The following is a 27,020-nucleotide window of genomic DNA, read 5'->3' as shown; positions in this document are numbered from 1 at the left end:
TAGGAAACAGCCACACTATCCAGCTCTGTGTGGATGCTTTGAACTGGAGATGCAGGAAACTTTGTTGGTTGTGTTAGTCTGGAAGGGCCAGCACCTCTGTTTTCTCCTTTTAAAACATCCCTAATAAATAGGGCCCTACCAAATTCAGGGCCATGAAAAACGCATCACGGACCGTGAAATCTGGTCTCTCCCTGTGAAATCAGGTCTTTTGTGTGCTTTTACTCTATACTATACAGATTTCATGGGGGAGACCAGTGTTTCTCAAATTGGGGGTCCTGACCCAAAAGGGAGTTGAAGAGGGTCACAAAGTTATTTAAGGGGGGATTGAGGTATTGGCACCCTTACTTCTGCGCTGCCTTCAGAGCTGGGTGGACAGAGAGTGGCAGTTGTTGGCTGGGCACCCAGCTCTGCGGTGGCTGCTGACTGAGGGCCCAGCTTTGCAGGCAGCAGCGTAAAAGTAAGGGTAGCAGTACTGCAACCCCCCCTACAATAACCTTATAAGGCCCCCCCCTCCCCCACAACTCCTTTTTGGGTCAGGACCCCTTCAATTGCAACACCGTGACATTTCAGGTTTAAATTGCTGAAATAATGAAATTTACTATTTTAAAAATCCTATGACCATGAAATTGACCAAGATGGACAGTGAATTTGGTAGGGCCCTACCAATAAAGAAAAGGAAGATGTTTTGCACTTTGTCTGCGGCATATTTTATGAAAGCCCAGGAACTATTATATGCCACTGCAGCAGGGTAGCTAGGAGGTTGTTGGGCTTGACAAAGTCATACTACCTGGCCATGCATTCACACTGCCAATCGTATTTGAGCTAAAAATTGGATTCAGAACATCCAGTTAAACGTATTCCCTCCTCCCACCCTGTAAGTTTCAGGGCCTCTCTGTAGCAGGTGTTAACTCCTCAACCCTGCTATCTCATTCAGTTCAGTGGGTTTGCACTAGTGCTCAATGTATTCAGTGCTCATCACCAATTGAATCCAAGATGCTGACAAATATGCATATCAATTTACAAAGTAATTAGAATGCAGAATATACATAAATGGAGACATTTTTCTGGTCAGAAAATAATCTTACATAAATAATAAGCCTTCAGGTAGTAAAAGTCTTTCTAAATAAAAGTCTGACTTAGAGAGATTATGGAGGTGCCGCTTCATTGCTCCCAATAAGCTTTACTGAAAACAAATTCCAGGAAATTTCAGCATCAAGATGTAACAGACAATTATGCTTGATCCCACATTATGGTTGAGCCACAGTAAGTGCCTGAATGTTTGTTGAGATATTAACATGATTCCTCATATATTTTTACTGTAAGTGGATGTATGTTATATTAGGATTTGAATGATATCCACTGGCATAATCCCTTCTTTATCTTTGAATATACTTTTTGTTACAAAAGTTCAAAAGGAAAGAGTCTGGTTTAAGTCTGTGTGTTTGTTTAAACAACAAATCATTAAACTGTAACAATGTTTATTATGTTTCAGGGCTTCTTCATGATATGATGGATGCGATGTTGTTAAGATCCCCTTATGGGCTAATCACGTCATATGTTATTATGGTGCAATTGCTAATGACAAGAGGTTGCTTTATAAAGTCCTTTCATGGTACCTTATTAGGAGGGAGGACTTGCTTCCATCTTTTTTTGTGGCAGTCTTAAGGATAGCATAACCATACCTAGTGCAATTTTGCCTTTGGAATCTATATACAGTAAGTTGTCTGTGTAGCAAACTTATGTCTGGGAAGTCTGAATTAATGACCACTGGGCCAGCCTCATAGACTGTTCATTATTTTAAATACTCTCTCCTGTCGGATAAGCCCTGTATTCAAAGAGCACGTTGTTTCAGTGGTTAAATGGTTTACTGGGGTTTGCAGATGCCTTGTGTTTTCTAGGATAGGGTATTTGTACAATGAAATTATGATAGAGCCAATGGTATTGTAAGCCATTATCATCACACATTTGCATTAAAGTAATCACAGTAGAGAGATACATTAAATGTATTAATTAGCCATTAAAAGAGCCATTTAAAAACAGTCAAATAAGATGAATTTATTTTTTTTAATGTATCTATGGTAACAAATTCAACAACAACAAATTCAAAACTCTATTGGGTGTTTTTTTTTTGGTCCGGGAGTATGTTTTATTAGAATGCTCTAGTGGTCTGTGTTTCTGCAATTAGTATTTAAAGATATTCAGAATCTTCTTGTAAATGTATTAGCACATTTACATAATGTCCTTTCATTTAGTTCTTTTCTCGTAATGAAATCCTGAGGAGTGAATAGTATGTCCCAATATGTTTAGAGAATATGATGACCAGAGCATATATTAACAGTGAGAGAAGAACTGTGCATAAGTCTTCAAAATGTCATTGCCACTATCCCTGCTCTAGTAACTTGCGGAGCAGGATCACTGATACACATCTGGGAGAAATAAGGAGCTCTTTGTGTTTTACTAGATGAATACTTCCAGCTGATTTGTGACTGGATGATACTGCATTCCCTCTCTTGTCTTGTTATTTTCAGTGCATTCTTTGCCAGAGACGGGGAGGGAAACGTGAAATGGAAAATTGTTTGGAGTGTTTAACTAGGCAACTGCAAAATATTTTTTCAATCTGTTTTTAAATGTCAGAGAGCCCCAAAGCATCAGTGTGTGTGATCTTTCTTGTTGAGATGTCTGGGAAGAAAAAGTAAGGAAATCATTTACCCTATGAAGTTGGGCTGCCATTTGCCTTTTTCAGCTTCCCAGATTCCTTACGGGCTTCCTTATTGTTTCCCTTGCAAATAGTGAAGGTGAATGTAGGTTAATTTGAACAAGTGGAATTATATTAAACTCTGTGGATTGCTCTGTCCATGTGGCTAAGTTGCTTTCAGCCCAATTCCAACCATTCCTCTGCTGTCCTGTGAATAACAGCCCCGCCAGAAAACATGGGCCTTCTGACTCCAGTTCCACTGAACATGATACCTTTTCCATATATTACTAACATTTAATATAAACATTAAAAGCAAATAATTGATGTCCAGACCTTCAGCCTATATTCCTGTGACCAGAGATTGATAGCTTATAGCTGAGGTGAAGTCTCATCTTTACCACAGAATTAGATGGTTTGGTATCCTCAACAAACAACCACACCAGAAGTGACCTATCAGAGTCTTCTTGTCACCTGTCCGAGTCTAACACTCTATCTCTCTGTGAAGTCTCCTCCCTCCTGTAGGGTTGACTTCCAGATGGTTCTCTGTTTCTGTGTTCTGCTCTCTGGGAGTAGTTGTGTGCTGGCTCATAAGTGTTTTCTGTTCTTTTAGACCACTTGTCCTTTTTGTGAAATCATCTTGATTGACCTTGTTACCACTGTTCCCCTCATGACTCCTTCTGGTGTCTCTCTAATGGCTGGATCCTCATACAAGTGGCTGTCTCCAGGGCCCAGAGGTTCTTGAGTAACCCGTCATACTCTAGTGTCTGTACTCTCTGATGGTTGGCCGTGTCCTCTCGGCATTATCTACATCCTTCTGGCTGCAACAGGTGTCCTCTCATTGGTATCAGGGTTTTGGTCCTTTACCCCATTAGCGACTGCACTGGACTACTTTGGACCTCTCAGGTTATGGGGTATTCCTGTGCACCACAAATGCTAACAAGGAGTCTGAACCAGAAGAAATAGCTTTGTATACCAGTCTCTTAGCTGTTTTCACAGCTGATTCCACCTTACCATTACTTTACCGTTACTCTAGGGGTATGCTGGGGAGGAGGTGTGATGGTCAAACTCCTGTTTTTTGTGCAAATTTCCTTTAATTTTTCCAAGGCAAATTGGGGTCTGTTGTCAGTGAATACAATGTCCACAATGCAATATCTTGCAAAGTGGGCCTTCAGTTTGCCAATCACTGACTTGCTTCTTTGTACCTCCCAAAAATCAGAATAGTAGTCCACTGTAATTGAGTATGGCTTTTTCATTAAGGCAAATAATTCCACTTCCACCATTTCCTGTGGTTGGGTGGGCAGCTGATATGGTAACAGCATCCCTTTCTGCTGGCAGTTATCACATGACTGGCAGGTATTGCACCCTTCTATCAAGGAGCGGAATTGTGTATTCATTCCTGACCAGTAAATACACTCTGTAGCCTAAGACAGCTCTCAGTGCCCAGGTGTGTGGTATGTAATCGCATGACATCCTTATGCAATGAGGCAAGAACAACAGCTCTGTCCTCAAAATATGTTTCCATCCTACACACTCAGCTCATCTTTAATTTGAAAGTATTGCTCTGTTCCAGCCAGTACTTGGCTTTTCTCTTCTGCCACCCTGCTAGTATCCCTCTCTTGACTGGCTGTCTTTTCCTTTAGTCTCTTTGATTTCCATCAGCTTCATTGTTGAAACTAGAAGATTGAATCCATTAATATGCTGCACTATGTGCTGATCCCCTACCCCAACTTGCTGATGCTGGGCATATATGCCCTGCTCAGGGTGTCAGCTAACACTAGTAATCATTCTGGACAATATCTGATTTCTGTCTGGTAGTGTGGAGGTGCATCAACGTGCTCTGCAATCTCTTTGGAGCACTAAGAAGGGACTTTGCCATGATTGTCTCTAGGGTTCTGTGATCTGACAGCACTATTACCGGGTGGCCATAGATGTGTTATTGGAATTGTTCCACTCCAAATACCACAGCCAGAAGCATTTTTTCTGTTTGGGCATACCCGTGTTCCGTCTCTGACAGGGCACTACTGACATAAGTGGCTGCCTGCTCCTTCAAAAGAGCTACACCCAATCCTATCCTCAGGGAATCACATTGATGAGTCAGTGGATTTCCTAGCTAGTAATACTTCAGGACAGTGACATCATTATCATTTGTTTCAGAGTAGCAGCCGTGTTAGTCTGTATTCGCGAAAAGGAAAGGAGGACTAGTGGCACCTTAGAGACTAACCAATTTATGTGAGCATGAGCTTTCGTGAGCTACAGCTCACTTCATCGGATGCATTCAGTGGAAAATACAGTGGGGAGATTTATATTTCAGTAGTATTGAACACTTGCTGTTAGAGACCTGCCCAGTCCCACTCCACATCTTGCCTTGTGAGTTGACATATGGATTCCGCAATGCAGCCAGGTGTGAAGAGAACTTGGACAGAAAATGTATCATTTTATGAAGTGTTGTGCCCCTTTTACATCCCCTGGGGGCAGGCGTGTCTCTGACTGCCTTCATTTTATTGGGATCTGCGTTCAGTCCCTCTTCTGTTAGCAGATGTCCAGCGTATGTCACCTCAGACTGTTGGAGTCAGTTTTTCTAGGTTGAGGGTTTATGTTCTTGTCCCTGTATCACTGTAGAAAAGCTTGTGGTTTTCTGTCATGATCATTCAGCTTCTGTATCATTGTACAATTAGGATGTCACCTGTAATTATTTTCACCCTAGATCATCCCTCCAGTGTTTGGGTGAGTTTTCTCTGGAACACCTCTGGTGCTGGGCGTATGCTCATTTGCATGCACAGCCATCTGTAGCAACCAAATGGTGCTGCAAAGGTTGTCAGTATGCTGGGCTCTTTATCCAGATGTATGTGCCGAAACCCATTCCTCACACCACAGACCATAAAGATTCTGGCTCTGGAGAGCTCTGGCAAGATGTCAGTAATTGTGGATAGTCGGCAGTGGATAGTGGTATCCTTTCAATGCCTGGTATAGAGGCTTTGGGTATGTGCAGATATAGAATTGAATGATGGCTTCTTTGCCACCACCATGCTGCTTACCCAGGCTGAACTGGCCTTTACAGGTGCTGTTATACCCCTGCTCTGCAGACCTCTGAGCTCCTTGTGTACTGGATTACATAGTGCCACTGCAGTTTTCCTTGTGATACATACATACACACACACACTCCACTGTGGGGTTTACTTCCAGTCACAGCTTTCCTCGGAGGCACCCATTGCCTTTGAAAACATCCTGATTTACTGGTACAGATGTCTCCATTGTATCATCGACCATCCCAGACTTTGGTTAGTACCATCGTTCTTTTCCGGTTAGTTACTATGAGGTCACATTTTCTTGCAGGCTGCATTTTACTCTCATTGTACATTATTAGGTGAGCCTGTTCTTTGTAATAGTGTGTTTGAGGCGAATTCACCCCTAGGAATCACATTGCAATAGGCCCTGCTATCCAGCTGAAATCATACAGGGTATTTCCCTTTTACCATTGTTGCATGCATAGAGGTTGGTACTGTCTCTTGTTGCTTTCCTGCCTGACAGCCTGAACCTCATATGCTCTCAGACTGAAGGAGAGACTTATTAGGTCAACACCACTTTCTGATATGCCACCCCCACTCATGTAGAAGTCTGATTTAATCTTTCTGAGATTTTTCCTCTGTTTGTGCACATGCTGCTAAAATGGCTCCTCTTCCCACATTGCTTGTAATGCTGTCCTGGTGCGGGTCACTTCTCCATTACCTGTTCATGCTGTCTCCCACTGTATATGCATCTGACTCATGGGTATGGAACCCTGGTCACCTGATCTCCTTTGCTTTTGTCTCACTGCATGTATCTCTGTGGGTGTTGTGCCTCCTAGGGCTTCCATCTCTTGAGGCTGCCTCTGCACATCCTATGTCAAAGCACCTGGCTAATGTGAGATCGCCTTCTGAAAGGAGCCACTTCGGCAGGTGATGGTCCCAAAGTGCTGCAGTCTATCCCATCCTGAATTAGGGAGACAGTCAAGTTTTCAGAATTCCATGTAACAGTCACTATGCATAAGGCAGTAACCTAGGGGTCTGTCCCCTCCTTTTCAGACTGTTAGTGAAAAATCTGTTTTGCGCCGCAGATTTGTTTTGCTTTGTGGAGTACTGGTCCCCAGGGCTCCTAGGACTACTGTGAGGCATGAGGCAGTAGTGCGAATCTTTCTGCCTAATTCCCAATAAGGTAAACTAACAATTTTACTTTCCTGCTGTTGTCATCGTCCTCCTGCGTAGTTAGGACTGTATACAGCTTGTACGTCTCATTCCACCTGGTCCACTGCTGGGCTAGCTTTGAGTCTGCAATATTCAGGACTCTGAGGGGTGTCAGACCAAGTTGTATGGCTCAGTTTGCCAGCTGCTGCACTTCAGAGAATTCACAACTCAGATATTGCCGCCATGTTTCATTAGCAAAGAGTGAAGCCGAATGCAGGTTAAGTTGAACAAGTGAAACTTTATTAAACTCTGTGGCATGCTCTGTCCATGTGGCTGAGTTGCTTCCAGCCTAACTCTCCATGGTCTCTGTTCCACCGGTGACCCAACAGTAACAGTCCCTCCAGGGAACATGGGCACTCTGATTCCAGTTCTACTGATCATGATATACTTATGAAATCCTGCTTCTAGTTCTTCAGACTCATGCTCCTCAAACAACATCACCTTTTAGCTGCACACACCACACTTCCTACCTGTGCACTCTTAAATAGCATATAAACAAAATGAGAAACATGCTGGATAGTGGGGCTGACCATCAATACATCTACAAATTATTCAGTCAGATTTGTTTTCAGACTAGAACTTCATGCCTTCTGGAATATGAATAATGCTGATCTGTTCTGAAAACCTAAATTATGGCTTCAGTTGTATTGATAAAGTCTTAAACCCTGCTACGGTCTGACCATAATTCAGAAACTAAGATTAAAGTCATAATGAATGCTACCACTGAATAATCAAACCAGTAAATTGTTCAGTAAGTATTCTTATCTAGCAGGAATGGCTTGTTTAAATTCCACATAATAGAAGGGATAAAAGGCCAGAGTGTGGACTATTTTTATGACTTCATTCTGACAAATTAATTTTATACAAGCTACCCTTGTGTTGCTGCTGTTGTTTTTGTTGTTGTTGACCTGACTATTTGTTACATAAAATAGATCAGGCTTGGAGACATAAAGGTAACAGCCATTTTTATATGGTATGATGTTAGGCATTAGTATTCACTTATTTTAATGTAAGACTATCATTTACTTGTTTAAATCAGTGATTATTTATGCATATTACAACTACACTTTAAACCTATAAAATCTATACTAGCCTAGCTCAGCCAAATATACACCGGGATTTTGAGACAGCTCTGATCAATTGTCTTGTGCAGCTGTGTGCACGTTTCCATTTGGTGTGGCTCAGATTTGCTGATCAAGACACAAAAGATCACAAGGGTCTCTATTCTATAAAACTGACAGTTATTAAAGTTAGTTTTCTATATTTCTGTATTTTAACAATGAAATTAACATAATTCAGTACAAGCATGGTGCAAGAAAAATCAACGATGATGTACTCAAAATTCTAAAATCCCGAGTGGGATATAATTAAAAAAGAAGAATGCATGCAGTGTTTTGAATAACTCTTCAAACCTGTAAATCATCCCTGATAATTAAAATGTCTTGGTAAGATTCTGGATTTGTATCTGAGGATGAAATATTTGCGAATTGCCTGGTAGGTCTGCATGTATCTAAAAGTTGAAAAATCTAATGTTAGGTTTAATATTTTTGTTTTGCAACCATTATATGAATCCACATCTTTTTTAAATTATTATTGCTTTATTTTGTTATATAATCTTGAAACAATTTTTAAATGAATAGAGTTTTTATGAATAAAGTAGATGCAGTTGTTTTTTTTCTGCAGAACTCTGTGGCTCCAGAGATATGTGTTTCTTTTATTAAATTAACTCATCAACGTGGTCTTGTTATTCCAACTTCAGACTTAGCTGACCAGATTGCTATATTACACCAGAGAGTCATAAATCTTTTGAAGGGGATTTGTATATGTTCATTTGCTCAACATCTCATCTCTCATTTTATTTCCAAATAAACTCAATAATGTTGCATGCTCTCTCTCTTTATTTATTTATATTTTGGGTGTGGTTAATAATATTAATTTAACATGCTGTTTAAAAACAAAGAAACAACCCCAATCTCCAAAAAACAAAACATTGCAACTCATGTTGTTGTTTGAGTACCATGAAAAATACTGGCTTGTTCTCCTTGTTGTTCAGTATTTAATGACTTGTTGGAAAGAAGAAACTAGTGTAATGTTTGTTTGTTCAGAGTTGCAGTTTATATCTAGAGCGTTGCATATGGCTCACCTGTTTTCTGGAGAATAGTAATTAGCACCCCAGTTCTTCAATACACAACACATAGGTGGTCTGTTGTGCCAATGCATAGCCATGTGAAGTCATTGGGTATGTTTATACTGCAGTGTAAGCCAGAATGTGAATTTAGGCTCAAGCCTGACCCTCCTTTTGTCTACACACATATCCCACTAACCAAGGACTTGGTACCATGGGGATGGAGTGTCCAAGCCTGAGTCAAGCAGGGACTTAGGGTTCAAGTGTTGTTGCTTTTCAGTGTAGATGCATGCAGTCTCTCATGCTCTGGGAATCTGCCAAAAGTATATCATGGTCCCTCAAGCTGACTCTTGTTTTCCCACACTGCACCACGAACAAAGGGCTAGAGTGGCCACATTTTGGGAGGGCAGTAGGAAGTCTGGGATATGGGTGATCGGACTTGGGCCTGTATAATGCAATGTAGATGCTGGAGTTCCAGGGTGGGACCCAGGGTTCAACAATTCCTAACCTGGGATTACAGATGAGTACAGATGCTCAAGCCCTAGGTTAACAAAGCCGGGGTCTGTTAACTTGAGTTCTACTTATCCTGGGCTTACACTGCAGTGTAGACATACCCATTGTGGCTCTGCATGGGTGCATCAGTCCATCTTTGCCTTGTATTTTGAACAATCGGGGTCCAAGTTGCTTTCCACCAGAGAGAGAGAGGAAAGCCAAATGGTAGAGCTGGTTGGAAAATATTGCCGTTCCACACCCATTTCAACCTGCATGGAAGCTGGAGGGAAGAGCATGAGTTGCACAAGGGAAGAGTTTGGAGGACGCACTAGGAAGTCAGTCTAGTATTGCTGCTTATTAGTTTTCCTGGGATTGCATTAGGATTGCTGCCGGTGTGATCCAGCTGGAATCGAACTGGTTATTGCTCTGATAGCATAGATGCAAATATGGCAGTTGAGTGGCTGGCAGGCATGGGCAGTGGGTACCATAGGCTGGGGGAGGCTGTGCCTGCACAAACAGCCAGGCATGGCTCAGCGCATGCTCCGCCCCCAGACCTCCTGCTTCTGCTGTATGGCTAAGGCCCGGCTCCAGGGCCTGGGAGGGCTGTAGCTGCCCACCTTCCCTCACGGTGCTCCAGGGCTAGCTTGGGGCCGGCGGCTGCAGTGCGGGAGCTCTGGGCTCTGGCAGGCCCTTGCGTGGAAGGGGCAGGGCAGGAGGCTAGCCTCCCCCACCCAGTGGTTCACGCGCTGCCCATGCTGGCAGTCATCTTCTGCGGTGCACATTCCATGCTGTGAGTCTTACTAGACCGACCACTGCCACTGCATTTCAGGTGTGAAGTCCTGGGCGATAACACTGAGGACTCTATTCTTATTACATAAATCTGTCTCTGTTAGAGCAGCTTATTTACAGAGTTGCTCCAACTGCAGTTTAGCATTTGTATCCATCTATACACAAACTGACTTTCTGGTGCCTCTTTCAAGATCTTCCCTTCTGTAGACCCATGTTCCTTCCTCCAGCTTCCACGCAAGTCGCTACTTTCCTGAGGAAACATTTCACATTTCTGTGGAAAATGTTCATATTTTTGTAAAACTGAAAACTCATTTATTTTTTTATTTTCGGCAAGTTTTCATGGAAGTTTCATTAAACGAAATAGGGACTCTTGAACCTCTTCCTATTCATGAATAGAGCTGGTTGGGAATTATTTTTTTACTATTTTTTTTAACATTTTTTTACAAATGCTGTTTTTGTTGAAATTGAAACATTTTGAAAAAGCCTGTTTCAATGAAAATTCCCACAAAAAGGCTTTTGAGACAAAAAAAAAAGTTTTGAAAAAATTAATTGCAGAATATTTTGAAAATTTGTTTCAGATTTTAATTTTAATGTTTGTATTTTTACACTGTTTCATGACACTTGAGTAGCGTCAGTGCAACGTATGCACTAATAGTATTGACATCATTTTATCACACATAATAGTTGAAATATTCTATTGATTGTATTTGATGGTGAAAACCACGAAGGGCAGCTGCTAATTAGTATTGATTGAACCATTTTACCTTTTTTTCTAGATTAGTATCACCTGTTGGTGGTGGTTGTTCAATACAACACGTTTCAGCTATTATGTCATAATATGACATCTATTATGCACTATTACAACTGACATGTCATGAAATAGTGTAAAAATAATATAAACATGTAATTCTAAATGAATTTCAAAATTCTGAAAGATAATTGTCTGAAACTGATTTGTTTTGGAAATTCCGCTTCATGGGAGATTTCAGAAATATCTGTTGTGTGTTTGAATGAAATGAAATTTCAAAATGTCAAGATTTCCCACAAACCAGAAACTCAGGTTTTGACCAGGTTTATTCATGAATCACTGATCACAGCAAGGCTGTCCCGCTAGGCAGGATTCAGTTCAGCTGTGCTTTGTACTGCCATCTACTGTCTTAGTGCCTCATTCTAAAGCTCTTGTCTTAATCTACTTTGTGTTTATTCACGTGAACTTCAATAGCTGCTTCAGTTTTGTACAACTAAATTTTGGATATAATGTGAGCATACAGATTTTTAGCTGTAGCTAGATATGAGTTACACAGTGACAAACTAATATTATCTTACAGTGTCTGCTAACTTTATATGTATGGCTTTTATTCAAAAAGTCTTGTCCCATTCAAACGTTGAGATGGATGAGGCAGGGACAAATAGTGACAATCTGCCACAGGGCTCCTTGACGTTAAAACCTACATTATCTGCGTTTTATAACAGTAGGCCCCTGTACTGCAATTTGCTATGTACAGGCGAATACCTGTGCAGTGCCACATTGATTTAATTTAAAAACTTTTCAATTTACCCACTTCAAAATCTTCTTTAACATTTTTTATTGTTGTATAACAGGTTACAAAAAAGCTATGGTTTAGAAATCTATCTGGCAGGTTAGTATCTGTTATCCAAGGAAAAGATGAAGAGACATTTAAGAAATAATACTACATTGATTTTGCTGCAGCTCTGCTTTCCCCCCCACTTCTGTAGAAGCTGCTGATGCTGACTGCGTCCTCAGTTTCTAAGATGAAACTGACAGCAGATTCAAGGGAGGAGAAGCAGGCTTATAATTCTGGCTGGTAGTGTAAATTGAAATGGAGTAGTGCTAAATAATGAGTTTTGTGCATCTTCAAAGAGGGTTACAGAAAATGTAAAAGGTCATTCCCAGTGCAGGTCCCATTGATTTTGGATTTGTGCAAGATGGTGTCCCAAATCCTGTGATTCACAACCCAATAATCAATGAAAGTCCCGAGATCCCATGGGTCTCCTTTTGTGGAAGGTTAGGCTAAATGGATAAAATTTTCAAAAACATCTAAGTGACTTAGGGCCCTAAGTCCCATTCATTTTTCAAGGCTTGAAAGGCTACACCACAGAACTTTTGCCAGCATAGCTATCCCAGCAGAGCCCCCTCGTTGGAGGCTCATTGTAAGTTGACAGGCATTCTTCCGCCAACATAGCTACACCACTTCCCTGAATGACATTAGCTAAGCTGATGAAACCCTCTTCTGTCACCATAGTTGTGTCTATGCCAGGGATTTTGCCAGCATAGCTATGTCTGCTGGGCAGTGTGATTATCTTTGGTATTGTAGACTAAGACTTAGGCTGCTAAGTCACTTAAATGCTTTTTGAAAAGTTTACCCATAATTACTATTAAAACTGGAATGTGAAACTAAAGCTGGAAAATGCTGAGACTTCTCAGAGCATGAGGGTAAGAGTGTATTAATGGGAATGCTTTAAATGGTACTTCATGCAGCTTTTACACATGAAAAGCAGTGATTTGGGTGCCAGTCCTGCAAAACCCAAAGCATATGCATCACCTTATGCACTGGGAGTAGCCCTATTGACTTCAGTGGGAGTACTCACAGTGCATAGAGTTAAGCGCACACAAAATCTTTGTCAACATCTAGGGCCTGAATCCTGCATTTTTGATCCTTTTTCGTGCGGTTTATTGTGAATGAGCAATTCCCTGCAAAGTCTTTTTTTAATTAAATCATTTGCAAAAATTTAGATTTTTAAAAATGAAGAGTAACTGTTCAGTGCATATGTGTGGAACTCTTCTTGTCTGTCTGGACATTTGATATTCTATACATGTAGTTTAAAAAAAAAAGAGAAGTTGGGATTAGTCTCAAGCGAATGTCTTTTCGGTGATGTGGGTGCAGAATAAAGCTGTGTGGAATGTGGTAGTTTTCAGGGGGTTATGAATTCCTTTTTCTTCGGTTCACTTTGAGTGTTTGCATCTCTTTGTACTGGAGTCTTTTTGCTTAGACATTCAGGTTCAAATGAAAACTCATTGAATTTCACTTGATTTTTTAAGCCAAATCCATGAAACTCTGCATTTTCACATGGTTTCCATCAAATAATAATTGGCCTAAGTTTGCTCCGAACTGCGTCTAGATATTTTTGAAACTTGGCACAAGTTCTCAGACCCTGTGAATTTTGTGTAATAAACATTGTGCACATGTCTTCTGATCTACTCCATACTAATAGAATATTCATTTTAACGTGACAGTGAAATATGGTACAGTGGTTCTTTTCTTATGCTGTGAAAATAATATCTATAGTCTCTTGAGGAAAAATATGGTTCAGTATGGAGTCAGGGGATCTGGGTTCTACCTTAGACTTGCTTTACAATATTGTGCCTTTGTTTCTCTTGTCCGTAAAATGAAGAACACTGGTTCTTATTTCACGGGGGTAATATGAAGCTTGTATCAATAGCGTTTGCAGGATGCTTTGAGATCCTCTAATGGAAGATGCTATAGAAGCACTAAGTGTAAATATTTGTTTTCTTGCTTTTGCAGAAGGGTTCTTTTAAAATGAAAAGTTACAGGCTTGTGGCAGATTCTCCGAAACATTTGGTTTAAATAAAGGCCAATAAAGTTCTCATGTTTATTGAAAAGAAAAAAAAAAACGAAACCCTCTTCTGTTAATGTTTCTGTACTGCATTTAAAGTAGACAGTAAGAGTGAAATTTGAGAGCACCTAAGTCCCATTTTCAAAAGAGATTTAGGAGCTTTCAGTTGATACCCTAAGTCCCACTGACTGTGTGTACTCTGCAATTACTGACGCGAGCTTGGGTTACTGCTTATTGTATTTTTCACTCCATGCATCTGATGAAGTGGGTTTTAGCCCATGAAAGCTTATGCCCAAATAAATTTGTTAGTCTAAGGTGCCACAAGCACTCCTCGTTGTTTTTGCTGATACAGACTAACACGGCCACCGCTCTGAAATCTGCTTACAGGGTGTCCTTCAGGAATAATGCATTCTCCATTTCAAGTATATTGGTAAAACAATCTTATAAACTCCTCACTTAGTGTTGTAGTTATGTTCCTGAAAAATGCTACTTTAAGCAAAATGATGTTAAGCGAATCCAATTTCCCCTTAAGAATTAATGTAAATGGCGGGGAGGGGGGGTGTTAGGTTCCAGGGAATTTTTTTCACCAGACAAAAGACATTGTATACATATACAGTATAATTTTAAACAAACTGTTTAATACTGTTCTTACCAATGATGATTGTGAAGCTTGGTTGAGGTGAGGCGTAGTGGGGTCGGAGCGTGGGGGCTTGCCCCACTCTCCCTGCCCAGTGCTCCTGCTGGGGAGTGGGGTCGGGGGCTTGCCCACTCCCCAGCTGAAATGCTGGGCAGGCGGAGTGGGATAAGCCCCCACACCCTGACTGTGCTCCCCAGCTGGAACACCAGTGGGCGGAACGGGGCAAGCCCCTGCGCCCCAATCCTGCTCCGTGGCAGGAGCACCAGACAGGCGGAATGGGGCAAGCCCCCGTACCCCAACCCTGCAGTGCCAGGTGGAGGGGGACAAGCCAAATGACCTTATAACGGAACGTTGTGTGACTTTAAACGAGTATGTTCTCTAATAGATCAGCAACCTAATAATGAAACAGTGTTAACTGGGGCGACTTTAAGTGAGGAGTTACTGTACATCTCTGTCTCCTGTAACTAACTGGAATCACTACTGTAATTTTTCCCCCTACGTGTGTTGTGTTTAGGTTTTCACAGTCCTGATAACCCGTGTGTGTATTTTTCTTGTACTTACTCAGAAAACCACTTTATGTATCTTCAGAAGAGCTGCCACATTAATTTAACAAGAAACAAAGTTATTCTCTTTCATTCAAATTGTTCTGCAATAATGTGATTTCACAATTTTAAAGTAAGACAGCAGCCAACTGAATTGTGTTTATTATTACAACTTAAGGGGGAGTACTTAGAATGTAAGTGAAAACTGGGTCAAAATGATTTAATACAATGTTTTTCCTTTTTAAATAAAAAGGAAATATTTGTATTTCAAAAAGTAAATATTGTTTTAAAAATATTTATCAAATATTTTTATGATAAACCACTTAAAGCATCACAAGATTTGTTTACTCTGGAAAAAAAATGTCAGCAGTCAAAAGAATGGCATTCATCTCAAAATAATTGCATTCATTTGCAGTAGTTCTTGTAGAGAGCTAACAGTACTGCAGTATACTTAGAGCACTTTTTTATAGCTTAACTCACTCACTAGCATCTGGATTCAGCAAGGTTCCTACTGAAGTCGATGGAACTACTCAAGTGCTTGAATAGGGCACATGTCTAAGTACCTTGCTGAGTTGAGGCTTGTAGCCCAAAAGTTTCCCCATGGTCTTGGGTCAGTCCATGTCTCTGGTGGCGGGGGGGGAAGGAGAAATCTTTCTCTCGTGGCTTTAACATTCCACAAGCCTTGCATTTTTCCCAGGATGTTTTTCTACTATACCCTTTGCAAGAATCCAGTCTCCTGGCAGTTTATGGTTGGTCCTGGTAGCTGTCCAGAGACATCATTCAACACACATCAGCTACTGTGGCAGGAATTTGCCACAAACATTCATATTTAAACAGGCTTTAAAATAAAGCAAATTACAGTTGAAGCTTTCCTGTCAGAATCAGTCTCTGCATATTGAATTAACCTACAATACAAACAATTTTTAGCAACTTGCCACCCCACCCACCCAAACATAACAGGTTCGTTTTTACCACTGTTGCACCCACTGTGTACAGGCCCAGCCTAAAAATGTTGGGACTGTTAGTGATATAATTCTTTGAAATGCACCCCAAACTCAGTGGAGTCATTTTATAATCAATGTGCGTAGCTCATGAAGGATCTTTTGGCTCTTCTCTGCTCTTGCTGAAGTAGAGTGGTTCAGCTGCTTGTTCCTCTGAGCTCTACTGATCAGTTTGGCTTGGAAGGAAAAAAGATTTTAAAAAAAGAAATGAAAGCAGAGATTTCTCTTTAAATTTTTAGTTCTCCCAAGTTGCTATGCATTTGCTCATTATAGAGTGAGTGGGCATCAAAATTCTAGGTAGTTTTCAGAAACCTGCCTATTACAAAGGTGGTGATGTATAATAGCGAATGTGTAAAATACAGTTTCACAATAGCAGACACAAATGCACTCTAGAATATTAATGTTCTTGTACAGGTTTTAAGTAATATCTCTGTAATAAATTATGTTAATGGCTTTCCTTGTAATGATTTTGCTTTAGTTTGTCACTCACTGTGCATGGCTCTTTACGCACAATATTAGAATAATCTCACTGTTTGGTCATATCACAATCAGTCTCACAGTACTCCTAACCCAAATTATCATTTTGCTATTTATCAGGCTAATATGTTTTTGGCATGTCATATTGCGCACTGTGGGAGCTCACCTTGTTAAGGTTGCATCCGAGGTTGACAAGATTAAACTGAAGTCATTTTCTCTTCGCGCTTAGCAGCTGGAGTATCTGTGTTGTCAGCAAATAAGAGTTTTTTCCCTTTCCCTAGGGCATTATCTCAAATGTAGTGTCAGAGTGCCCGATGGATTTACTTCACTATTTTTAATCCAATTTTTAATTTTCCTCCTACCACCTTTCAGCTGTCATAGGCAATATTTTCCTGGGAAGCAGTAGCAAATGTGCACAGAAGAAACCACTATACAACATTACTGCCTAGATGCCAATCTCTTCCTAACCGCAATGCTCACTGTTTCAGCTGCAGAGCTTACCTGATATTTGTTCTCTATGGCACAATTTTTAAGAAAAGAAAAAAACAAATAAATTATTTTTGTTCATTCAGCATGACAAAAAAAAGTTTAGGGGAGATGTTAATAAAATCGAATGTTTTTTGTTATGGACTTTAATGCCTTTAGAATAATTGATGGATGAACATACATTTCAATTTGTTTTTACTGTATAGTTTACATAATCGGATTATTCCGCAAACATCTCCACAATTGTAAAACACAAACCATAGACTCAGGCCTAAAAAGTTAATCAAACAAAGAAAAACCCTTTAATTGCAAAAGTAGTAGTGTCTTTTATTTCGAGCCTAACAAATTTTAATACCCAACTAGCCTGGCAATTTAACATTTACAATTGTAAATTACTTTTCCTTTCAACAGAACATAGTGAAGGAGGATGTCTACTGATTAATTCATTTGGGAAAGGAATAACCAAACTGATGAAGGAAAGCAAAGTATGCCAGCAGTGTGCTTTTGTTCGTGACTCGCATGCCTTTCATGGCCAAATTGCAATCTGACCAATTTCTTCACATACTGTGTGTACTTGACTATTTCCATACCATTTATGCCTTTCTTTTCAAGAACTTAGTATATTAACAGGATAAGCCGCATTCTGCTGTTAGTTTTATCAATGAAGACAATGGAATTGTACCAGAATTAGCAAGAGCAGAAATTCAGGGAATGAAGGCATTGCACCTTTCTTTTAAAAGCTGTAATATTTAAATATATTGTGGTTGAATTTTGATTTACATGTTTATGAAAATGTGTTTAAAAAAACAGAAAAGTTCCATTGTCAATGGCAGTGAAATCCAAGGCACGCACAACTTGCCATCATATGATTAGATGCATTAATATTTAGTAATGTAAAAAGTACTAATGTGCTCCCTGATCTTCTGCAGCCTTAGTGGTGGGAATGTGCTGTGTGTGGGCCAGCAAAGGAAAGAGAACGGTCGGTGACTTTAAGGAGTACTCCTCCCTTGTTTATTCTCTTCCTTTTTGAATACGCTGCCTCCTTGTGGGCGTGAGATGCAGGCTGTCACGGGGCAAGACTCGCCCCTGCTGCACCTCCTGCTGGTCTCTCAGGGAATTAGCTCTTCCAGCCTCCGGAGCACCCTCTGCAGGCCAATGTCCCACTTGCCATTGGCCCCCGGTGCCCCTTTTACCCAGTCTCTGGGTCTTCCCTCCCCAGGGAACCCCCACCCACTATCCCCACCTTGCCTCAGTCTTTGGTACTGCCAGTCACCATTGAGCCCCCACACTGGGTCAGACTGCAGTGTATAAGCCAATCATCACAGGCAAGGGGGGTTTAGACCTGCTGCCTCTGCCTACGCGGGGGCTGCCCCCTGCAACCCCAGGACCTATCTTAGGCTATCTGCTAGGCCTGCTGCCTGGGGCTTTTCCAGTCTGGAGCCTTCCAGCTCCTCTGGCCTTCCCCAGCCCTACTTCACCTCAGGTATTCCGGTACACTCCCCAGCAGCCAGGCCCATCTCTCTCAACAGCTAGAGGAGACTCTACCTGCTCCTGGCCCACTGTCCTCTTATAAGGGCCAGCTGAGCCCTGATAGGGGTGTGGCCACAGCTGAGCCTGCTTCCCCCAATCAGCCTGGGGCAATGCTTGCTCCCAGCAACAGCCCTCTCCTGGGCTGTTTTAAGCCCTTTAAGGCCTGAGCGGGTGACCACCCCCGCTACAAGGCTCTTTGGCACATTGGCACAACATAAGCCTGTTGACTCCCACTCCCTAAGGAGGTTTTATAAGCCCTCCCCCTTGTCCAGGGTGGCATTCTGAGTAGGGACCAGGTTTTGGGCCTTGCTGTTTCGCATCATGCTCGTCATCTTTTCCAGGCTGGGAAGGAATTTTTCCTCACCACTGGATTGGCCTGGGCAGGGCGTGTGTTTCCACTTTCCTCTCGGTAGCCCAAATAAACAGTAGGTAAGATAGGCTGTAAAATTCATGTGGTTGGAACTTGGCAAGTAATTGTTCATCAGGGGTCTGGTTCCCTAATAAACTGCAGTCTGAGGTGGACTTATGGGGAAGCATCCCCTAAAGAAGCTGAGGAAAGATGGATTGGGACTCCTAACGTCTGGTACAGTGGGGAGAAAAACCCCTTTCCCCAGCTCCCTTAATCCTTGTACAAGGGGTGGGTGCTGGGGACCCAGCAACAGGTTGTGAGTGGGGAGAGCCAATGGGAGCCCTCTCAGATAGGTGGAAAGGATTAAGGAAAGACTGATGATCTGCTCTATATGATTTAATGCTGGGTAGTTCCCAGATGAGATAAAGTTGTGGCCTAATTAAACCACATCTCTTGTAGTCTGTCTTTCTTCCTGCATAGCCAGGACAATAACAGCTGAGAGAGTGACTGTGCTGTATAGGACTCTGCCTCAGGCACGTTGATTGTAAGGTGATGAATGTTTCAGTGGAAATACATGAACTACAAGGTATTAGTTGTTTGCATTAGCTCAGTAAAACTAGTTGCATGTAAAATTGAAAAATGACACTTTTCAAAGCATTTAAAGCTTTCAGGTACCAATCGTGTATCATTTATCTGTTTCTATGCTAAGTAGCTATCCTTTTGCCCTAATAAATATAAAGAAGAAATCCTATAAAGTTAATTTCCACAGGATTATGTATCTAGTCTCTGTGTCCTATTATTATTTATAATCGTGTACTTAGTTATAACAATGACTGGGATTCAACTTCATGGGCTTTGTCAAAGATATTATATTTGGATCTTTTACAGTTAGTAAACATTTGAAAAACTTTTTTGTTTTCAAAGGTTGAAAGATTAAAATGGGGTTATGTACTGCTGCTAGTTGCCTCCAAAGTTTGCTAGAATCCCTGTTTTTGAGCTAGGTCTCTCTCTCTCTTTTTTTTTTTCTTTCTCACGTATACACCCACACTCTCATGCACCCCCCCATCAATAATTTTATCTAAATCACTTTTGCTTATCTTGTTATACTTTTTCCAGAAGAAGCCAAATACCATTTAGGAGTCTTTACACATACAGATGATGATTTCTTTCTCCAGAAAAAAGTCAAATCTAGATTTAAATTACTGTCAAAGTTGAAGTTGGATTGTATGAAACCTTTTGTAATATGTATTTGTGATGTTCAGCATGAAATGGATAACTCCTTTTCTTTAAGAGATGCCAGTCAATCCAAATTATGGTTGAAGTAGTATAAAAACCTAGGAGAAAAATGCTATAAAATTCTGCTGTCATAGGTTTTAGCCAATTCCTTTTAACATACTTGATGAAGTCAGAATGCTTTCAGTATATCACTAATAGCAGTTCTCGAATTAATGGAAAATATTAAGCTAAAAAGAGAGACTTTTGCCAGTACATAATTGTGCAACAAATGGTTTAGATTGAGAAAACTTTGTGTTAAAATAGTACTTCTTTTGTGTACAGTGGGGTTGGACTGCCCTTACCATTTAATGTTAAGAGGGATGTGCATTCACAGATATTAAATTGTTTTCAGAAAGAAGTGCACATGTACTAGTTTCCTAAAATGAATCTTTAAGCTCCTAAAAATATGTAGCTTTTTATATCATGTTCTTCTGGTTTAGACAAAAACATATGCTAATAAATATTAGATAGATGAATGAATGGATTAAAATGTAAGAAAATTGTTCAGAGGGTGTAATAACTGAATGCAAATTTTTGTTGCAGTATGAATACTTCAACGCTGTTCTCATAAATGAACGAGATGAAGAAGGAAACTTTTTAGAACTTGGGAAGGAGTTCATTCTAGTGCCAAATGACCACTTCAATAACTTGCCTGTGAACATCAGCCTGAGTGACGTCCAAGTACCGACCAATATGTACAACAAAGGTTAGCTAATATCTTCTTTCTCTCTGCATTCCTCGAGTTAAAGGTATGAAGCAACATGTTGTTAATAAATGACTATATTTTATAAACTAATTCTGTGCTTTGTTAGAGTTAGTTTCTCTCAGTCTTCAGCTGAGGTAATGCCATAAGAGCTACAGCTCTGAATATAATTTCTTTTCTTCTATGGCAACATGTATGGTGACCTAATATAATCAACACATTGCATATGTATTTTGCAGCACATATTGTATCAGAGGAAAACTTATTTAGGGCAAATTGCTTTCCATAGTTTCCAGATCAGTTGAACAGGCTGTAAACCGTCATTCATTAGTTAGGCTCATGGCAAATAGAGAGCCTAAATGCACCTTTTAAACATGACGGAGAGTAAACCCATCAAGCAGGTAGGAAAACTCTCAACTGTTTATAACTACAGCTGCTGCTGACTCTTAGGTAACATGTACAGCAAGTTAATTTTAATAAGATATCACACTTGATACTGAATGGTATACTTGACATGTAGTACATAATATATATGCCTACTAAATGCCTGATCTAACAAACTCAGTGGATTGAGCCGGAATATAGGGAGTACAAACTGAACTCATAACAGCTTGTTTTCATTTTCCCATTGGAATTTCTTGTTGTCCAGTCATCAGAATTCAGTCTCTATGTCTGCTTATTGCAATTATAGAGCAACAATCAATTTAATTTTCTGGGCCATTCCAATGATGAAATGTATTAAGTTATAGCACACAAGTTTACAAACTGTGGTCCTTGGAGCCCTTGTCAGTGATCCATGGAGAGCTGGCTTCTCATTTAAACTGTGTTAAAAGACAGCTAAAAATGCATTCAGTACTTTCCAAATGCTACAATTCCATGTCAGCAATTGCGGTAATTGACGTAGGGATGTTGTGTAATTGCAAATGAAACGGGAGATAGTCCAAACAATTTAGACTGAGAGGAGAAGTGATTCATGAGGCAACCTTTCTTCTAAGATGTGATTCACACTACGGAGAAGCCTGACAACTCAGAAATTGTAGAGAAATGTTTAAAATTGGGATCACAAAATAACAAAGCTTCACAGAGAATATTTAAAGGTTTGTGAGATGACTGAAGTGGAATATTTTAAAGAGATTTAGAAAAAACTTTGAACACTATCAAATGATTTCTGTTTCACATTTAAAAAGTGCTAATATTTTTCTATTTGTACCTGTCTCTAAATGAGCTCATTCCAGACTTTCTATATTCATATTGAATCCTCATTAAAAGAAAAACAAAAAGGAAATATTATTGTGATGGTTGCAAAGGGATTTAGAAATGCTAAGTTAGTCATATTTTAGGGAGAAGTTAAATCGCTGAGCAATTGAGGTGATGGGGATTTTATTAAAATGTGAGGACCTTCTTCCTATTTAATATTATACAGTACTTTTCTGTGCAGAACTACTTTTCAGACCCTAATGAACTACACATTCAGGCCTAAGTCAACTGGGCTGTCAAATCATGTTTTGGCCACTCATACAGGATCTGCCTATAGAGAGAGATGAGGGAATCCATGATGGTGATTCCTGTCTCCACTTTGCCTAATTCAAACCAGCCAAAATAATCACTTTGTGCAGCTGCAGAAACATTATTTTTATCTTTCAAATTTTTTCCAACTGCTGAAATCTGGATTATTGCTGATATTTTCCTAAAACAGATACACAGACTCAGCTTGGATGTTCACGTTGACATTCCCTCAGCAAAGCGAGGTGATCCATATGCTTCGGCTTTTTGGCACACCATACTCGTGTTTATCCATTGCAGTGTATGGTCCTCGATAGCTTAATCAAACCGTTGGCTTAAGGCATAGGCACTGGATAGTTATGGATTGCCAGCAAAGCACCTGCATAACAGAGAATGTCCTTTGGTCAGCTGCGTCTTTTGTCTCATTTTGTTGGATTCGTAGGGAATTGGCAAAACCACACAGTATTGCCAACCAGGGTATTTGAAATCATGAGTCAAGCCTCAATAATAATGAGATTGGCTTAAAAAATCATAAGACTTTTAAAAATAATAATTTTGGGGGACTTTTTAAAATATTTGCCCTCTGTTGTTCGTGCCTAACTGGTATTTCTACACTGCAGTTAGACACCTGTGGCTGGCCCATGCCAACTGACTCAGGTTTGCGGAGCTTGGGCTAAGGGCCTTTTTAATTGTGGTGTAGACGTTTGGGCTTGTGTGCACTCTGAGTTCTGGGACCCTCCCACCTTGCAGGGCCCTAGAGCCTGGGCTCCAGCCTGAGCCTGAATGTTTACACCGCAGTTAAACAGTCCCTTAGCCCGAGCCCCGGAAGCCTGAGTCAGCTGGTCTGGGCCAGCCTGGGTATCTAACTGCAGTATAGACATACGCTTAGAATTCACATTTTCAAGCTTTTGTCTGCAACTATGAGGGCTAGAAATTTACTTGGGGTGGAAAACAATGAGATTTCACATAATTCCATGAATCCCAGAGCTGGGACTTAAAGCAACACAGCAAATATCGGGAGATTTGTGATAAAACCAGAAGAGTTGCCAACACTGAATGCCACAGATATTAGTACAGATTGTGAATTACTAGATACCATCAGAGATATTTGGGCAGTGCTCCCATCAGTGTCTGGTTGGGTGGGCACAAGTGGCAGAAGGCCGATAAGCACAGTAGAACTTATCACTTATTCAGCTATTACAGACTGCTCAAATGTAGCAGTCTAAATTTATACAGCACTTCACAGACCATAGGTAAGACCCATTACATTCCTGAGGAGCTCACAATCTAATATGCAAACTGTTCAAGGAAAAACAGCCAACCAGCTTAAAAAAAACCAGACAACCCAGCCTAGCATGGAAATATATATAAGTAAGTTTATATACAAGCTGTTTGACTGAGTGAAGAGCACTTATTCATACTGTAAAGGTACATTTAAACATGCAACAGGGGAATCACTTACTAAATAAGAGGATTTCTGTACAATCACTTACTAAATAAGAGGATTTGTGTATATTTTCTTTCTGGGATAATTTTCTGATCCTAAATTTTGCATTGGTGTGGGGGTTAGTCTGATTATTAGTGTGCCATTACCAAGTGTGATCTTGGATGGTACCTGTCTCTCTTTCCCTGTGTCTCCTGTGTACTAGCCTATACGAAACTGAGTACATTAATTAACAAGATATGAATCTTCACCATTGTAATGCAAAGCTATTGATTTTTAGACTGTGAAGCTAGTACAAGTATTGGGTTGTCGTGAACACACTGATGTTTCTGAATTCCTATCATGAATATAACTGAAGGAGTTCTGAAGCTAAGTGGGATGTTAGTGTGCTTATTTATATGTCAAAACACACAACACTCTTCCAGCGCTCAGCTGTTTCACCAAGAGACTCATGTTCTGTTTCTGAGGTTATTTAAAATGCAAAAGTTTGAGGACATGGTGCTGGAAAGTATCTGTTTACAATAATGTTTTGTTTTTCAAGCAGTTTGAAAAGCATAGAAGTTCAACAGTCATTAGACATGAATTTAGAGAAGTTTTCGTAAGACTCAAGATAAGGTGCCATTTTAAACAATGAGTAAATTATGTAAAACCAGCATGAGATCAGAATCCTCCCTTGTGTATTTTAGAAACACTAATAGTCAGATACTTAGGTGTGTCAGAGCAGTGCTAAGCACACCTTGGAAAACGGTGCACAGGTGGCTTGTTGACACTGACCTTTCCACCCTCCATCTCTCCTTCCCCCATCCATAAAGACTACCTGAAGCCAAACTGTCAGTTAGAGCAGCTTCAGGGTTACTTTAACTTGCATGAGCTGATAATGACTCCCATGGAGCAGCTCTCCTGGCCAGGATTGTTGGAGTGCATTGTGCTCTGGCCCTGCATTCTCCCCAGTACACCTGCTTTGCCAGGTGGTGGGAAGCAGGTAGCTAACTGGGGAATCCTCAGTTGATATTTAATTACTGCTTCAAGGCCCATTTGTGCTACTGTTGAGGTACAAAACACATTTACCAGAGGCCAAATATATGGACCAACCTCTGCAACATCTCTCAGAAACCAGTTTCAGCAGCAGGAGTCTGATGTCCAGTTGGGGGAGACAGCAGACAGTAGTTTGAGTCCCAAGGTTGTCATTTAAGGTACTATGGGCCTGATCATGTTCTCATACCACATATACACCTGTTTCAGAGTAGCAGCCGTGTTAGTCTGTATTAGCAAAAAGAAAATGAGTAGTAGTGGCACTTTAGAGACTAACCAATTTATTTGAGCATAAGCTTTTGTGAGCTACAGCTCACTTCATCGGATGCATTCAGTGGAAAATACAGTGAGGAGATTTATATACACACAGAACATGAAAGAATGGGTGTTATCATACATGCTGTAAGGAGAGTGATCGCTTAAGATGACCTATTACGAGCGGGGAGGGGGAGAAAACTTTTTGTAGTGATAATCAAGGTGGGCCATTTCCAGCAGTTAACAGGAAAGTCCGAGGAGCAGTAGGGGGCGGGGAATAAACATGGGGAAATAGTTTTACTTTGTGTAATGACACATCCACTCCCAGTCTCTATTCAAACCTAAGTTAATTGTATCCAGTTTGCAAATTAATTTCAATTCAGCAGTCTCTCGTTGGAGTCTGTTTTTGAAGTCTTTTTGTTTTAATATTGCGACCTTTAGGTCTGAGATCGAGTGACCAGAGAGATTGAAGTGTTCTCTGACTGGTTTATGAATGTTATAATTCTTGACATCTGATTTGTGTCCATTTATTCTTTTACGTAGAGACTGTCCAGTTTGACCAATGTACATGGCAGAGGGGCATTGCTGGCACATGATGGCATATATCTCATTGGTAGATGTGCAGGTGAATGAGTCTCTGATAGTGTGGCTGATGTGATTAGGCCCTATGATGTGTCCCCTGAATAGATATGTGGGCAAAGTTGGCAACGGGCTTTGTTGCAAGGATAGGTTCCTGGGTTAGTGGTTCTGTTGTGTGGTATGTGGTTGCTGGTGAGTATTTGCTTCAGGTTGGGGGGCTGTCTGAAGGCAAGGACTGGCCTGTCTCCCAAGATTTGTGAGAGTGATGGGTCATCCTTCAGGATAGGTTGTAGATTCTTGATGATGCGTTGGAGAGGTTTTAGTTGGGGCAAGAAGGTGACGGCTAGTGGTGTTCTGTTATTATCTTTGTTGGGTCTGTCCTGTAGTAGGTGACTTCTGGGTACTCTCCTGGCTCTGTCAATCTGTTTCTTCGCTTCAGCAGGTGGGTATTGTAGTTGTAAGAATGCTTGATGCCCACCTTGATTATCACTACAGAAAGTTTTCTCCACCCCTCACTCTCCTGTTCGTAATAGCTCATCTTAAGTGATCACTCTACTTATAGTGTGTATGATAACACCCATTTATGTGACCATCGCTTATTAGCACCGTAGTGTCATCATGATATCTTCATCATCTGGACCCATGGAAAAGAAGCCCTTGAGGAATTCCAGCATGATTTCAACAATTTCCATCCCAACATCAACCTCAGCCTGGACCAGTCCACACAAGAGATCCACTTCCTGGACATTACGGTGCTAATAAGTGATGGTCACATAAACACCACCCTATACTGGAAACCTACTGACCGTTATTCCTACCTACATGCCTCCAGCTTTCACCCAGACCACACCACATGATCCATTGTCTACAGCCAAGCTCTACGATGCAACCGCATTTGCTCCAACCCCTCAGACAGAGACAAACACCTACAAGATCTCTATCAAGCATTCTTACAACTACAACTACTCACGAAAGCTTATGCTCAAATAAATTGGTTAGTCTCTAATGTGCCACTAGTGCTCCTTTTCTTTTTGCAGATACACCTGTGTGACTTGTTGAATTAAATGGAATTGTTTAGCTTTACTGCAGGGCAAATGAGAGTGAACTCAGACATATAGCTACAGTCGAACACACTGATAGTGAACAGAGATGATAAAGTGCTTTTATGGTGAAATAAAATGACAGACCCAAATGGTTTCGGGTCACTGCAACATTCAGAATACAATCTGGCTTTATTAAATCTCTGCTTTAAGTAAATATGTTCAATATAAACACTGACTTCATTATAA

The 27,020-nt window shown here is 40.6% G+C and overlaps 1 protein-coding gene across 8 annotated transcripts in view; it reads left to right on the top strand.

Annotated features, from left to right (window-relative positions):
- The window catches only part of CACNA2D3 (calcium voltage-gated channel auxiliary subunit alpha2delta 3), a 735,544-nt gene that overhangs the window by 268,461 nt on the left and 440,063 nt on the right, over positions 1-27,020 (top strand). For all 8 annotated transcript variants that reach the window (XR_012159822.1, XM_073351526.1, XM_073351529.1 and 5 more), the window contains one exon: positions 20,759-20,921. Coding sequence is in view for 7 of the 8 variants with exons in the window: in XM_073351526.1 (XP_073207627.1) it covers positions 20,759-20,921 (163 nt within the window). In the remaining variant the exon portion in view is untranslated. The remainder of the gene's footprint in view (positions 1-20,758; positions 20,922-27,020) is intronic.

Source organism: Lepidochelys kempii, chromosome 7, assembly GCF_965140265.1.
Source record: "Lepidochelys kempii isolate rLepKem1 chromosome 7, rLepKem1.hap2, whole genome shotgun sequence".
Taxonomy (NCBI): Eukaryota; Metazoa; Chordata; order Testudines; family Cheloniidae; genus Lepidochelys; species Lepidochelys kempii.
Note: the sequence above shows the minus strand (reverse complement) of the source record. Positions and strands in the feature narration are given on the sequence as shown.